Genomic DNA, 16,243 nt, shown 5'->3' on the forward strand with positions numbered 1-16,243 from the left:
AGAAAACTTGAAACCCATCCTGAAACTAGTTCCCAGGGTTATCAGGGCCAAGGTGAAGATTTTATTGTGGTGCATTTTGCTCATGTAAAGCAGAGAGGCAATGGGTTGGATAGTTGGCTTAATTCCTCTATTGTCTTTTTTGATGCCCCTGTTTTTTCTGACCATCCTCTAATGTCTTTTTTTATGCCGCAGTTTTTTTTGACCATTGTTCTGATCATGAACCATCCCAAGTTCGTTGATACATGTTATGCTCTGATCATGACTTCCTACCGTTGTCCATGAAGCATGGGACTTGGGAGGATAGCCAGGATACGCAGATTCCATTCCATTGACTTCGCCAGGAAGCTCTGGAATGTCAAGGGTGCTCTTGAAAGTGTGGAATTCCACTGGTGGAAATATCTCCTCCATTGTTCTTCATACTCATTTTCTTTTTCATGATTTCAAACCCAAGAAATCTATATATAATTTGCTCTACAATAAAAGCGACCAAACAGAATATTCCAGAAAACAGTAGGAAATATCTATTTTTCTTTATCCGCATCTTGGCCTGTTACCTTCTCATGCTATCATGCAAAGTCACTGCCCAAGTCGGCACTGTCTGATAATCAAATACGAGATATATTTTCCTGGTGTTGTCAACCGTCAGCAACAAAGATCCTCTGCCCACACGCACCAAGTAATGGCATTTATTGTCTAATCGATCAAAATCTTATAGTTGGTTCTCGCTATTTGTAAATTCATCAAAGCAGCAGGAAACAACAACAACAACAAGCCTTGTCCCAACTAAATGGGGTCGGCTACATGGATTCTTGCCCTCCAATCAGTTCTGTTCGAGGCCATGCTAGATACAAGGCCTAAACTATGCATATCCTTTCTCACCACTTCTCCTAAGGTTATCTTAGGTCTACCCCTAGCTCTTCTAGTTCCTTCAATATGGATTATATCACTTCTCCGAACATGAGCATTTATAGGTCTCCGTTGAATGTACCTCGTGCCACCTCAAACGACTTTCTCTATGCTTATCACTTATGGGAGCAACTCCTGAAAACTGATGCGCTCTAAAAAGGGTTAACAGAAAGACCAATTCGACTCCCCATGGGTAAGATGTTGCAGAGGCCTGCAAAACTGAGTGGCTTTCTATTTAGTAATAGAGGAGGCTGTGCACGGATTTGATGCATACTCACCTCATGCTCAGACACTCCTGCTGAGGCAAACCATGGCTTTTTTTTTTTTTTCTTCTTTTGGTAAGAAATTTATTTGTCCAGAGCAAGCAAGATCAATGGACAAGCATAACTTTAGTAGACCAAAAGGGCCTTCTGAGCAAAGGGACCTGCTACAGCATTAACACTCCTAGGTAGATAGGAAATCTCAAAATATTCCAACGTTGGACGCCAAAAACTGGATATCTTTCACAATTAGGTTCACTGTGAAAGGACAAACATCAGAAATGCCTTGGAGGACCTTCTTAATGGTTGGTTGCCAGATTCAACATCCACCAGTTCATTTCAATTACTAAATGCCTCCAGTAATCCTTCCCTTACAGCCAAAGCATCTCCTTCCATCACTGATTGGAAAGGTATAGGAAGAGACTTGGCAAGCACTAGTTTTCCTCCGCTGCCCCTTACAATAATCCTTATTCCATCAATTACTTCTCTTTCCATGCAGTATCCACAGTACGCTTGATAAAGGGATCAAGTGGCGGAGTCCACTGGCCATTATGAGTCCCTTGCCTAGTAATCCCAGTACCCCTGTTCTGAGAGTTTTTTCACCTAATGTTCCAGAATTCAACATGTGCACCTGAGGCCTCCTGATCACCCCATCAGCCCCCCATCTTCAACATCCTCTCACCCGATCATTCCTAGCCTTCCATAATTTCAAAGCTACAAAGAAAATTAGGCGTCTACTCCACTCCCTTAACAGAGAAATTTCCAACCCCCAACCCATTTGGCCATGTAAGATCTTCCACAGATGAGCTCCTCGATGACAATGCAAAAACAAACCATACCTGCCAAGCCAACTGGCAATGAAGTATAATGAGTGACGTCTTCTGCTTCCCCATACTACCTGCATTTGGAATCCACCTTTACACCCCTCAAGCTAAGCCCCTTTGCCCACTATCATCGCAAGCTCTCCACAAGAAACAATTGATATTTGTAGGGTAGAAAATTCCGCACTGCTTCCCAATCTTCTCGCACATTTTGTCCCAAGTGTGTCCCCTTGAAGTTGATGGAACTTCCTTCTCTTTTTTTTCCAGCATTCTCTCTTATAATTGAAAAGAGGCCTTCGCTGAGAAGTTGCCATCTTTGCTCCCCCCACGCCATGGGGTAATCTCGTCGAACCAAAGAGAGGTGGATTTTGAGTATTACGTCTGCTTCTTCCTTAGAGAACCATCGCTTAATGCTCTCCACTTTCCACGTTCTGGAGTCGCCATGGATGAGATCTTCCACCACATGTAGGTCACAGCCTTGGCTCTTTTGAAGAGGATTTTAAAACCCTCCAGAGAAGGGACCCATGGATCCTCCCATATGTTTATCTGGTTAACCTTTTCTATATGCCGCAACAGCCTTTTCTTGACGACCTCCCCCCTTCGAATGTGCTTCTCTGCTTCTCCAAGCCCAAGATGGGGATTTGCCCCATTTTGCCTCCAAAAAGGGAACTGATGGGAGGTAAATACTTTTCATGAACTGGGCCCAATCTGAATCTGGCTCACTCAGTAATCTGCATGCCACTATACAAAGAAGAGCTCCGTTATTCATGAGTGGATCCCAGAAGCCTAGACCACCTTCATGTTTGAGTACTGTTTGGTCTTCCCATATTACTCGTCAAATCTAATTCTTCATCATCATCATTCCAATTCCTCTTCCTGTAATTTGGTGTAGCTGACTTGCTTTGACTGCTTTCCTCAGTCGCAGATATCCTCCCATCATTCTTACTGCAACATTCTGTGCCAATGATCTCAGCAGAACCTGATTTACTTAATCTTCCCTCTCCACCAACATTTGCAGCATCTTTGTCAGGTTCAGGCTCTAAACTTGTCAGACTGCTCTCCTTATTCAGGGGATTGGTTTCAGCTTTGCAGACTCCAACATTTGCTGATAAGCGCAAGCTTCTACGTGCATTCTCAAACCATTTGCTAACCTAAAAAGCCACAAAATCATGATTAGACATTAGAGCAACTGACTTGCAACTAAAAACGGAAATAGAGGACTACAGACCTGTCGAAGCGTGAGTCCCAGATCTTTCACCAATTTTTCTTTTGTTGATCGATCAGGATACTGATTTTCCCTCAGTGATTCAGCTAGCCTCTGCATTACAAAATTTTCAAATGGAAAAGGAGTAGAACATGAGAGGATTCGCTGAAACTCCTTAAACCAAAGTATAAGTCGACAAACACTCGCAAAGAAGAAAAATATGATTCACCTTACCCACCCTATGCTAGCTAGCCAGGGTTCATTCAAAATATGGCCAGGGATAAGATAACTCCAGAGAAGAGCAAACTAAAGTTGAAAACAACACCGAACAAGGCTAGGGTGATGTCACAGTAAATCATTTAGATAGAAGGATGTCATTGAAAAAAAATAAATGAAGAAATTAAAGATATATGAAAATCATTTATAGTCATAGTATAAAAGCCAAAACCTAACAAAATTTTAACGCATGAATTAGACAATCATCATAGAGTCCTGCTGTTTTCATGAGAGTGGTTTATATCTGCAATCAGAGCATAACCAAGTCTCAAGCTTCCTTAACCATACTATAATGGTTCTCTCTTTCTTACAAAAGCAAGGGTCAAAACCAAATCAACTTGGTAGCTAGGTCAAGCACCAATTCAACAAATGACTCGACAGCTGAAACATGTTTTCCCAAGACCACTTTTTAAAAGCCACCATAAACAAGTAATCAAATAGTTCACCACTATAGGCAAGAACAAAATTAAGCAATGTGATCGGATGAACATGTCTTGTCCCGGCACAGTTACCTAATTAATAGAAGAGACAAATAATAACACATGCATCAAAAGGAAGTCATCATCTGCAATGGTATACTTTCTTGTGAAGGAAAAATAGAAGGGGGTTTTCAAAAAAAGATACTTACCTCAGTTGCAGCTTTTCCAAGACTTCTTGATGCTGATGCAGTGACAAACTTCTCAGAAGAGCAAGATTCTGAACCATCTTTTTGCTTACAGAGCTCAAATTTGTTTGTACCTCCAAGATCAATCCTTTGGTGAGTTTTTCTCTCAGGGGTTCTTTCAGTCTCTGTCATGCTTTGCATATCTTTATTTGTTCCTTCATTTGTCTCGTTCATAGTGGTTAAAAAAATTCCTTTTGGTGACATAGTACTATTCACCAAAGAAGTACTCCTCCCTTTTCTTAATGCACGTCCCTCAATCCAATCTTCATCATCACTTGAATCAGAAGTAACATTTCTGTATGTTTCCTTCATAAATCAGGGGGGAATGACAAACAATTAAGACATAAATGATGAAAAAAACCAACAGAAGTAACATTTCCATATTTTATTTTATTTTTAGCCCCCAAAAAAGATGCAGTTAATCAAAAAATTATATTTTATTAAGAGGATAGGTTGATGCAGGAATTTAAAAAATGATACAAGACAGAAGGCATACCAACCATAATGCAGGTATAACACAAATGCCCTTCTGAGCACAACAAAGTTGGTTTATGCAAAAAAGGTGGAACTGATAACGGAACATCCCATGAACCCTCTCAGAACTGAGGTTCAATAGCTGTGTCATCTCTATGTTGAAGGAAAGAAACCCCCGGTGTCAAGGTGAAGAAAGTTCTCGAAACACTTTTAAGGTCAAAATGAGCCGAAACACTTTTAAGGTCAAAATGAGCCTTTTTAGTACGAAGTTTCAAACAAAATTTTTCCATCCAAAATTTCTTGGTTTAAAAGTTTTGATTGGAACACTTCCATCATTTCACCAGAACATGACTAGAAGCAACTAAATTCTTCCAACGTTTCAATTGAAATATGTCAATAGGTCCCGTCATCAGGAATTTATGTTTTCTAACCAGTTAATCAACCAGAACAGATCCAAGTTGAAAGCCATACTATGTCAAGGTGTCAGATATGTCTGTATTGATTAAGATGAATCAGATATGGAATCTATTCATACCCTAAGAAAAGTTAAAAGAGACATTAAATTTTTTTTATTTTTTCTTCTTCCTGTTTTCCATTTCATCTGCCTGATGAGATAAACATTCAAGTGCTCACCATGCCACATTAAGCATGAAAGAGAGAAAGGAAGCTATAAGAACTTACATCATGCAGCTTCTTGTAATCCAACCTCTCAACATTCCTTTTCCTTGATACAGGTGTGGCCTTTCGATCCACATCCAAAAGGGAGCGAAGCTCAGAATTTAATGATTTGTTTTTCTTTCTAGTGGATCTCTCACCTGAATCTCTGATGAATTTGGCATCATCCACTGCCAATGATTCAGGAACTTTAACAACACCAAAAGGCATGCTATCTTCATCTAAGGCACTGAAATCCTCAGAGTCAGAAGTAAAATCAGAACTTGATGATTCCTTCTTAACAACTTCATCTTGATCTAGAGCATTAGGATCATAATCATCATCTTCCGCATCATCAGAAAGAAGTCCTGCATAAAGGTCATCATTGGCTGAAGCCTCAGAGTCCTCAGATGGAGAAGTGAAGCCAGATTCCTCAAAACTTGAGTCTTCTGTCTGGGCTTTCCTATCATCCTGTGGACCATCAGGGCTGTAGTCATCATCTTCAGAGTCATCTGATGGCAGCCCTAAATCACCATCTTGCTTACCTCTACTCATGGGAGAAGCTGCCTCGGGAAAAACCTTCTGCACATAGAATAAACGAAACACCCTAGGATGGAAAGGTTCGAAGAATTTTGTGAAAATATTGAATAAAAAGAAACCACACAATTCCCAACTAACCTCCCAGTGATCAGTAACAGAGAGATCCGTTCCTAAGGATTCATTAAGAAAGTCGATGCAATCTACTTTGCAATCACATCCAGGGCACAACCAACCATCATCTCCAGGAACTGCATGACAAAACCCAACACAGCATAAACTAGAAACATGTTATTAAACTAACCACTAATTCAAAGGAACGACTTATTGCTTGAGCTGTTTGAAAATTACTTTCATCTTTTAACAGTGGAGGGTCCAAACACATCTGATGAAACCCACGGTAACACATTCCATCACAGAGTATAATATCATTTGCGGTAGTCACGTCTTTGGACCCACATTTGGCACAGAATATCTGCCATAAGATGGATTTATAGCTAATCATTCACTATTTCATAGTACTGCTCATCCACTATCATATGAAATGAAATGAAACAGTAAACAATACACAACAAAATTTGAAGATGACAAAACAAAGCTTATGAGGTCAAGGACTTGGCTTACATCCTCACTGTAGATTTGTCCATTTGAATCGAATAAGGATTCCTGAAGTCTTCCATCAGCACACGATGAATCAATATGTTGAAATAAACTGCGTATTTCCTGCTTGCAACGTAAAATTTCGGTAGAGGCACGCAGGAGCTCTTTCTCTGGCTTAATTTTTTCCAGACTGCAGTTTTATAACAGTAGTTATATAAACACTTGGAAGCATGCAATTCACAAGGAGATGTAGACAAAGAGTAAGTACAGGTCAGAAATTCTAACGGTGCCCAAGTAAACAGAGACATCCCAGTTTCTACCACCAACAGCAAAAATGAATAGAAAAGCTAAGGGGTCAGAAATGTTTCAAATATGGGTCCAGGTCTTGGCCACCTTCCCGGTAATGCAGAAATTTATTTTCCATGGTAAATCAATGGATTGACCACCATAAAATTTTCCAACCCAAACCCAGTCATAGAACATTAGGATGGACATGGACCATTCAAGTTTTTCTCCAAGATTTGATAGGTAGTAAAGAAGTAGCAACAATGACAACCACACAGCCTTATCAAGGACTAAATGGGGTCAGCGATTGGGTCCTTTCAAAATGAAGTATGGAACTAAGGTCCTTACCTAGGGGATGGAAACTGAAAAGAATGAAAAAATAAGATAAGAAAACTGAGAAATGGAAGATGAAACATTGAAGTAAGCGAAAAGCAAATAGGCCAAGAAAAATCTCAGCTACATGGTGCTGACAATGTGGATCCTTGCTCTCCGACAAATTCTTTTTGAAATCTTACTTTGCAAACTATGCATATCCTTCTTCACAACCTCACCTTGATATAGTCCTACACTGATAAGAGAACAACTGGAGCCAGTTTTACTAAAGATCAAATAAGAACCAAACTCAAAAATTGGAAAATTAGGATTATAGTTTTCTAATGGAGGATATAGGGTTTCTAGCAAAAATTAGTGCAGGGGGCTTGGATTGACTGTAGGGGAAAGGGAAAGGGTTGTTTGACCCAAATATTGGACGCAGCTGATGGTTGTGTTATTGAGATTTGAAAATTAGGTCTTCCATCTTCCCAACAAATCTGGTAAGGTGAAACTCTAGGGTTTCAGCTTATCAGATTGCTAACCAGATCTAATTGGTTTTGTTAGAAGGGATGGTTCAAAGGGGATGAAAGACCCAACGGATTGAGCTGGGCAGAATATTCTCAAAAAACACCTTGCTTGAGTGCTTCTGCAGGGGAGAGATAAATGTTCAAAACTCAGAACTTCCAAATTTAACTCACTGTAGTTGCAGTCCTTTAATGACAGCAGCTTCGAATGGGCAATAACTGAACCTTTCTCCCAGAAGATGAGTCTTCCACCGCATTGAATGGGAGGCTTCTCGAATAGGAGTCTACTGATTCCACAGTCCCTACGGTAACTTGGATTTTAAACACCAAGAAATGACATAATCTAGACTTGAAGCATTAGGCAAACGATCTTTCACAAAGGACGTGGCAGCAACAGCTAGTAAAAACAATTTCAATAAACAAATTCATGTTCAGTTAATTACCCTATTACAACTTTATACAAAAGGCTCAAAAAAGACATAGCCCAATCCTTAACCTATTAGCTAACTTTATTGACCAGGAACCAACATAGACTTCAAACACTACCAGTTCGTTTTCTAGTCACATGCGAACTTAAATTGAACCACTAGATCAACTGATTCACTAGAACTGAAGCAAAAAACCTTCAAAAATATTTTGTTTCTCAACTTAATTACCCATTCTTTAGGTTCTTTGAAATGGCCAATTACAAGTTAACCCCATGAGATAAGAGCCCCATAACCTATATACCCAACCTTGGGTTCATCCTAAGAAAAATAAGCCCAAAATGGTGGTGGTTTTGTATCATATTTATGGTCATTTTAGCCTGCTCCTGATTATTTATCTCCTTCAATAGGATTCAGATTACTTCTCCTTACAGTGACATCCTGAAGCCTCCACTGCACATGGCTAAACCACCTTGGGCGACATTCTTGGAAATTGTCGCTAATTAGGAAAACTCCCACAATCAGCTCTAATATGTGTATTCCTCACCTTATTTTTCTTACCTTTGCCACACATTCATCTTAACATCCCCATCTCTGCAACATACAGCTTCACTGTACGACACTTCTTAACTGCCCAAAATTCTGCCCCATACATCATAGCAGGTGACACAAACCCCTATAACTTTCCTTTTAGCTATGAAGGAATGTGAATGTTCACACAACACTTCAATCACACTCCTCCGGTTCATCCAGCCCATTTAATTCTTTGTGAAACGTCATCTTTGCCACCTTCTTTGTGTATGATAAGTCCCAAATGCCTTAACGTGATATCTTTGATGTAGGTCCATCCAAAAGACAGGCTTTTCAGGAATAAGTCAAGGGTTGGGTTATTATACAAGTTGGTTTGAATGGTCGGAACACAAGTATCCAACAGGTCATAAAATTAGAAAGTGTAGAAGTGTGTGAAAATCGAAACCAGCCAAATTGATGGTATCAAACTCTGCTTGAAGCGCAGATGGTGCTTGTGTGGAGGAGAATCATGGTTGAACTTCTCACTTAATTATCATGATTAAGTTGGGAGATATGGAGGCAAGACTTAAGTTAGAAATTTAAGCACCGCAGGTTGAACCGTCACCAACTTGGGCTCAAATTTGGATCGAGTGGAGGTCCAGTTGCAGGTATTGGGCTTCTAATTCAGCGACTTCTGGAGGAAGAATAAGGAGTTACACAGCCTTGAAGTTGGAGGTAAACCCTGCGTGGTAGTGAACCCACAGGGTGTGAGTGGTACTTTTTTTTTTTTTGGGTTTAACCTGCAAAAGTGGCAGCAGCTAGGGGTATTGGAGAACCATTGCAACCTTCAGGATCTTCACAGCAGTTGCATTAATTACAATATAGAAGCAACCCAAGGGAACCCATTGGGATAAGAAGAGAAGAGATAAGAGATTTGGCACTTGGTCATCCTCACAGTGGGATAAGAAATTTGCTAAAAGCAATGCTCAGGCATTCACTAAATCACAGAGGGCCTCTATGGGCTGTTCGATATTAACAAACCCAAAGGGATGACTCAAAAGAATTAATGCAACTACATTTTAAAGTATTACAAGCAGAAAATATCAAATGAATATTAGTAAGAAACAATTATAAGGCACAATTATAAGGCTTGAAAAGACCTCCACGTCTTTAAATGTTGGTTCAAAATGATTAAAGAAACCATGAGACAGCACAAATACAAGGAATCAATTGAAAATTAAACAAAAACATCAGGACAAGATTTTCTTTCTCTCACCATTTCACTCACATGCATATATGATTTTGAGAGCAACAACGTTTTTGGTGAAACAAGGTTGTGAATAAGTATGCACACACTCATACAAGAAATAACTTCAATCAAAGAACATTACCACATAGGCAAATGCTTTGTCTGGACAGTAATCTCAGAAAAGTAATTAAGACATTCTCACAATACCCAAAATATTACGGTTAAAAATAGATGTTCCACAACCAGATACAAACCTTTGTCCTTTCCAACCTTCACCAGAATAAGCATCAATAAGGCTTTGCTCGTAGCTCATTCGAGACAACAAGTATCTTATGCGTTTCCTAAATCTTGAGAATTCTTCATTCGATTTTCTATTTTCTTTTTCCTTCTTTCCTTTCTTCTTCCTCATAGAAGCAACATTAATGGACCTGTCTGCGGCAACAGAATGAACAGGAGCTTTGGAGGCTCCATTGGGCCTTGACCTAAGAACTCTTGCACTACTAACTGAGCATCTTAACATATATGCCCTTTTCCTAGATCCGGAGGAGGCTTTAGTCAGCTTGCTTGAAGACCTAGAACAATTTTTTGCAGCATCCTTAGCTGAAGTTTTCACTAGTTCAATATCAGCAGAATCAGATCTTGGAACCATTGTAGTTTCAACAGAAACACTTTGAATATGTCCAGAGTCAGGTTGATGGCTTTCCTTTGGTGTACACTCACTTTGTACATCTTGCGGGCCAAGTTGATGGCTTTCTTCTGGTCTATTTTCACTTTGTAATTGTTCAGAGCAAAGTTGACGGTTTCCTTCCGGTGTACTTTTAATGGGGCTTGAACTTTTCCTCATATTAATGTTTTCTCCAGATGGAGAACCAGCATCCATATGCTACACCTGCAAATATACGTTCATAAGCATCCTCATCCTAGAAGGCATCAGTTCTGCCACCACTTGGAGGCATTTACTTCAAACCTTTGCTTTAGAAGAAATTAAAATACATGAATCAAATTAACAAGAATATTGATGATGAAACTGACAACATGTCACCTGCTTAAAGTAAAAGACAATTGAAAGTGGTGATGCGTTCAAATGTTATATAACTGAAGTTCCTGCAAGAAAAATCAAATAGACTTCTGATAAAAGATAATCCATTCCATGCAAACATTACAGAGGAACAGTGTTTGCAATCAAATAAAATAAGAGAATGGCGGGAGTGAGGTTAATGTTTAGATATCATAATATAAAAGTAATGCGCCTTTGTACTAAAAAAAAAATATAAAAGTACCTCCACCATTTTGGAATCTAAAAACCTGTTCATATAATATCAGTAATCATAGCATAAAGAAGCTCCCTCAGATATTCAACTCTTTATACACTATAATATTCCCTCAGATAATCACCCTTTATAGATATCACAACACAATAAATCACTCGTTGTATTACCATTCTCTCACTGCAAGGTGGTTTCTTAGAAACTAAGATAGAGATATGAGAGAAATGAAGGTCCAGGATCAATATTTAGCAAATTTTTCACTTGCAGCCAGTTGGAGCAGAGGGCTCAGAATTCCATCTCCACAAAGCTACAAGCTAAACACACTCATATTCTGCAAAGCATCATGTGCCCAAATGAGGATGATGACAAAATGAGAGCAAATTCAATCAAGTAGAACCACCAGTGCAATCTCAATCCGTCAAAGAAAGGTAGATATCCCCTTTTTTAGACTTTCTCTCTCTGCTCACCCAAGAGTCCAAGACATGGAGAAAATTTTGCAATTAATTCTAAATGATACCAAAGAAATTCTCCTCAATCAATTATTTACAATAGAAAATATGAAATTAATAATATTGGAATTTGATGGTTCAAGTGCCTCTGTAGCTTTTGTATTCATCCAAAACCCCTTTGATAACTCTATGAAATAGAGTTAATTCTAGGGTTTTTATACTTAAGATAGCTTGATTTAAGAGTGATTTCTCTTAGTTTTAGTGAGAATTCTCACTTAGTAGTAGTTTAGAGAGTTTTAGTGTTTTAAGTCTTGCAAAGGTCTTTTATACTACTTTTGCATGAATTTTCCTTCAATTAAAGGATGAAATTGATTAACCCTAATTTTCTAGGCATTGTAGGAGGAGAGTTATAATGTTGAAGAAATGACATGAATCATAGGAGAGGAACACAGAATAAGGCTACTTAGTTTGCTGTAAAGATGCTGCAACATAATTTTTCCAGATGGGATGATCAAAGGACACACGCGACATCACCATATGAAATCACCAAAAAAAGGCTAGCTGATTAGATATTCCTCTTGTCATTACATGAAGGATCTTAGCAATAGATCTCAACAGAAAAGGTTCCAATCCTACAACCCACTTTTACTTGATCACTTAAGGGAAGAAATGTGGTAATTGAGAAAGGGGGGCACCAAAAAGGGAGGACAAAGACAAGGGACTTTGGCCAAGAGGAGGAGCTGCTGGATATAGGGAGCTGGAGCATTGTGGAAGCATTCTTCAAGCTCTCTATTGGGTTTTATATTTCCTATCTCTTTATATTTTAGTAGAACTCCATCAATTTCTATATTTATTTCTCTATTTTTTACCTTTAGTATGAACTAGTTTCTTTGTAATGTTGGGCTGATAGAGGAGTACCCGAACCTGTGATTTGAGCTAGATTGTTCAATTTGCTATTAGCTTATTGTGACTTTGCTGTAGCATAGTTCATTATTAGTGTGTTCAACATATATGTTTTGATTAATTTCATTTATTGATTGGTTATCTCTGAGTGAATATTGTGGTTTTAATTTGTTGGAAAGTTAATTGGAGCTAGACCAATGTTGCACAACGTGTGTTAGCTTGTTCTTCACGTGGGTTTAGTTAATTAGCGGGTCGGATAGGGATATTCACCTGCCTCACATAACCACCATTGGAACCTAGGCGTAACTCGCATCCTGAGTTCAATTCCCCCACGGGAATACTATGGTTTTAAACTAGGATGTTAATGCATAAGTGGATCGAAAGGTACTCATGTATAATTTTGCTCCAGGCTCTCTAATATGCCTTGCAATGCGACTTTGCTGTAGCATTTATAGCCCAAATTCAAGAGAGGGGAAACTGATTCCCAACAAATTGATTCCCAACATCCATACCGCTAATTGAAGTTTTGTGGATCGAAAGATACTCATGTATAATTTTGTTCCAGGCTCTCTGATATGCCTTGCAATGCAACTTTGTTGTAGCATTCACAGTCCAAATTCAAGAGAGGGGAAACTAATTCCCAGCATCCATACCGCTAATTGAAGTTTTTGTTATTATGTGCTTTCTTTTTATTTAAGTTCTCTTGTTTAATTCATCTGTCTTTCTTTTAATTAGTTTGTTACTCCAAGTAATTTTGTCAATCTTATCTTAATTTAGTGTCCCTTTTACATTGAAATTCAAGGATAATATTCTCTGTGGGATCGATACTTTACTTACTCTTTATTACTTGATTGCGACACGTGCACTTGCGTAGCACTTTTAGATGCAAGCAAACACCCTTCAACTCCCACTCCTAAACCCCAATCTCACCTGTTATGGTCGATCTGGTACACCAGTTCAACTAGGTTAATCAAACGGGTTACCCACAACTCAAATAAAAGACAGCCGTTGTTTTGACTGTACTTGGTCAGGAAACCGCTGAACCAATCAAGGAGTACACAATAAGGATTCCTAAAGAAAGTGAAGATGCCACCAAGGAGAGAAGCTCGGGATAATGGACATGGGATCCCTATCTCGCGACAGTCGGGATTGGGAGGACCAAGGAAAGTTCCCTTATTAGGGGTGGATATAGGATTCAAAGACTGATAAGGAATCAAACTCCAAACCCGGACCCAACAATCCACAACAAAGCAAGCCACTCCATCCGACAATCAGTGCCAACCAGGTGAACACTATAAATATCAAAACCCTCTCTCTCCTCAGGTAATTGAATTTTATCACTCTTATTTTGAGGCTTTGCAACTGACCAGCATGTCATCAAAAGCGGCTTCCCAACCACCCAAGGTCGGCCTATGCTCATCCTCTGTGTTTGCAAGTTGAATCTCAATACTTGGGCAGTTCAATCAGATTTGGACGCATCATCAACTAACTAAGTTTCCTGTGTTTGCATCCGATTGGGTGTATTAACTTTGAATCATGTTACTCCATTGAATCGACCAAATTCAAGTTAGTCAACTGTTTGTCTTTAATGTGGAGGCGGTTAGGGGTTCGATTTGGCGAGTGTTTCTGGGGTTATAAGCTAAAATTTAAAATAAGCTGCTCCCGAGTCTTGAAGAGGTACCCAGCTAAAATTCTTGTTATGAAGTTAGGTACACTAAATACCAAGCACTCGTGAGTGTCTACTGACTAGTAGCATCACTGGAACAAGTTAGTACAGTACATCCTAGTCTTATGCTTTGGGTGAAAATACAAGTCCTCGTTTCAGCAAATTAGATCCACTCGGATGAAAGTGAGACACGAGAAATGTTCGTTTTCGAATTTTCACCTGGTAGGCACGAAAACTGAAGTTTGAATTCATGCGCATCACAAGAGAAACTGCACAGTTCAAGTTCGAATGCTACCAGAGACTATTTACTACGATCTAGGGCTAGATAACTACGAAGATGATATCAAAACTAAAAGATAAAACTAAATCATCCCAGTATGATTGTCAGGTCGTTCTGAACAGATTGTAAGTCTGCTAGGTCGTTCTGAACAGAGTGTAAGTCCTTTTTTTTTAATCATCTCCACAGGAATTCACGCAAACAACAACAAAGTACAGGAAAAATAAAAAAGACATCGTTTCAGAAGCTCACCTCAGCATTCAACAGAATTCGTTAACCTCAACATCAGTTCAACGCCGCAGGGTAACACAAAACAATGATTCAGATCAGCAAAGCAGAATCACCAAATCGAAATAACAAATGAAACGGATTGAATAGTTTCCCGCCTTTCGGACCCAATAGAGAAGCCTTTATGTACGACGTACCTAACTAGAATAAGGCGGTGTGTCCCCCGAACTCACCACCGCTTTTCTGAACCGCCGGATGCTAACTTGGTAGTGCATCTGACGTGGTGACACTTGTGGTGTTGGATGCACGCCACGTTGATTTTATTAAACCTCAATCGTTCACAGCGTGGCTCGGTTCTCTTAAGTTAATTATATATGCATGTAAATCTAGATTACCTCCCGAGACAGAACAATGTGCCCCAGAGGAAAAAAATTAAGATTGTTATAAAAAAAAGTTTAAGATGAAAATCTCAGTGGGTCCCATGTGGATCCCAACCCCCTAATGTGTGGTTCAAAAATGTCAAGGGAGACATGGTTCTACCTGATAGGGAGACGGCACTCCCGCGGGAAATGGGGCCGGACAAGTTTTTGGTTTCAAAAGTGTTTTCGGGCGTGCTGCGGTTGCGATCCGAACTTGATAGGGAGGTGATTCAAATTATGTGCACATGGTATTTTGAGTTGCTGAAACTTAATGAAATTCACGTAACATTTAACCAACGGTACACACTACATACACCACACCACATCAAACCCACTATCCAAAAGCAAGATCTAGACAAGCAGAGATAACAGTCAGCTTTTAAATTATGCTTATGTAGCATACAATGCTACTTCTACATGCTTGCATACTGACTATGGAAGGAACCTCCCTCCTTATGGTTATGGGTAGAATTTACAAGAGATTATATACTTTTACCCCGCCATTCTCTCCTTATGGGGTCTTCCTTCATCTTTAGACTGAATTTGTCTTAGTCTAGTTTCAAATATTTTGAGGATTTCTTTAGATTTCTGTTGGGTGTTTTTTAATTATATCTCTAGGTCTTCTAAAGTATTTGCAAATTTTTTACAGAGGGAGCATATGTATCTCTTTATCTAGGTCTTGCTGAAACGTTCCACAATTGTATATGATTGATACGCACGCCTTTGCTGGCCAAGAATGAAGAGGATCAAAGCGAAGCTGAACAGGGTCCCACATCTCATACTAAGTACAATGATGCGCATTCAAATAGCAATATAAGGGAGACAACATTTCTGATGTTAGAGTTAGAGATAGACTTAGGAATAGCAATAGGGAGACAACATTTTTGAGGACCCACATATAAAAATCTCTTTAATAAATTTTATGAAATAGAACTTAATATTATTATGATTAATAAAACATCTTATTTGAGATTAAATTAAGAATATAAGTCTCTTCACTTTTTGGATTCAGGAAGGGAGTTAGTAAAAATAATTGAATTGGGTTTTTTTTTGGGAGGTGGGAGGGGGGAGTTATAATAAATTCCTGTCATATATTCAAATGACACAATCCAGACTCACCGGCCTCGAGAACATCAAAGAAGGGGTTACACTAAAAACTGATAGAACTCCCCATCAAGACCTAGTAAGATTCAAACTTCTGGCACCCCATCTAAAAAATCAGCAAAAATATTGTTTGATATAGGAAATGAACTGAAAATAAACAATATGAAAATGAAAAACAAGTATCAAATCTCCTCAACCAAACTCCTACACATCCAACCAATGGATGTA

The 16,243-nt window shown here is 39.0% G+C and overlaps 1 protein-coding gene across 3 annotated transcripts; it reads right to left on the bottom strand.

Annotated features, from left to right (window-relative positions):
* Positions 1-766: 766 nt before the first annotated feature.
* HAT3.1 (Homeodomain-like protein with RING/FYVE/PHD-type zinc finger domain-containing protein) lies at positions 767-14,783 on the bottom strand. Of its 3 annotated transcripts, XM_089155202.1 has the most exons (10): positions 14,517-14,781; positions 10,744-10,805; positions 9,956-10,590; positions 6,421-6,586; positions 6,148-6,271; positions 5,938-6,047; positions 5,287-5,841; positions 4,096-4,437; positions 3,216-3,305; positions 767-3,138 (listed from the first exon to the last, which is right to left on the bottom strand). In XM_089155202.1, the coding sequence occupies exons 3-10, from the start codon at positions 10,579-10,581 to the stop codon at positions 2,785-2,787; spliced, it is 2,367 nt and encodes a 788-aa protein (XP_089011328.1). In that variant the 5' UTR covers positions 10,582-10,590; positions 10,744-10,805; positions 14,517-14,781; the 3' UTR covers positions 767-2,784. The 3 variants fall into 3 exon arrangements, with proteins under 3 accessions (XP_089011328.1, XP_089011326.1, XP_089011327.1); XM_089155200.1 differs by having other exon boundaries at positions 5,287-6,047; positions 14,517-14,782; XM_089155201.1 differs by lacking the exon at positions 10,744-10,805 and having other exon boundaries at positions 5,287-6,047; positions 14,517-14,783.
* Positions 14,784-16,243: the final 1,460 nt, after the last annotated feature.

The sequence above is a fragment of the Hakea prostrata genome, chromosome 5, assembly GCF_041222555.1.
Source record: "Hakea prostrata isolate BN-2017 chromosome 5, UWA_Hpros_2, whole genome shotgun sequence".
Classification (NCBI taxonomy): domain Eukaryota; kingdom Viridiplantae; phylum Streptophyta; class Magnoliopsida; order Proteales; family Proteaceae; genus Hakea; species Hakea prostrata.

Bases quoted from the DNA above. Each gene is read 5' to 3' on its own strand.
- HAT3.1 (XM_089155201.1), bottom strand. From the start codon at position 10,581: ATGGATGCTGGTTCTCCATCTGGAGAAAACATTAATATGAGGAAAAGT. The intron at 6,587-9,955 runs GTTTGTATCTGG...ATAAAACTGCAG, and splicing joins GAAGGTTGGAAAGGACAAAG to TCTGGAAAAAATTAAGCCAG. The intron at 6,048-6,147 runs GTAATTTTCAAA...TTTGTCATGCAG, and splicing joins TCCACTGTTAAAAGATGAAA to TTCCTGGAGATGATGGTTGG.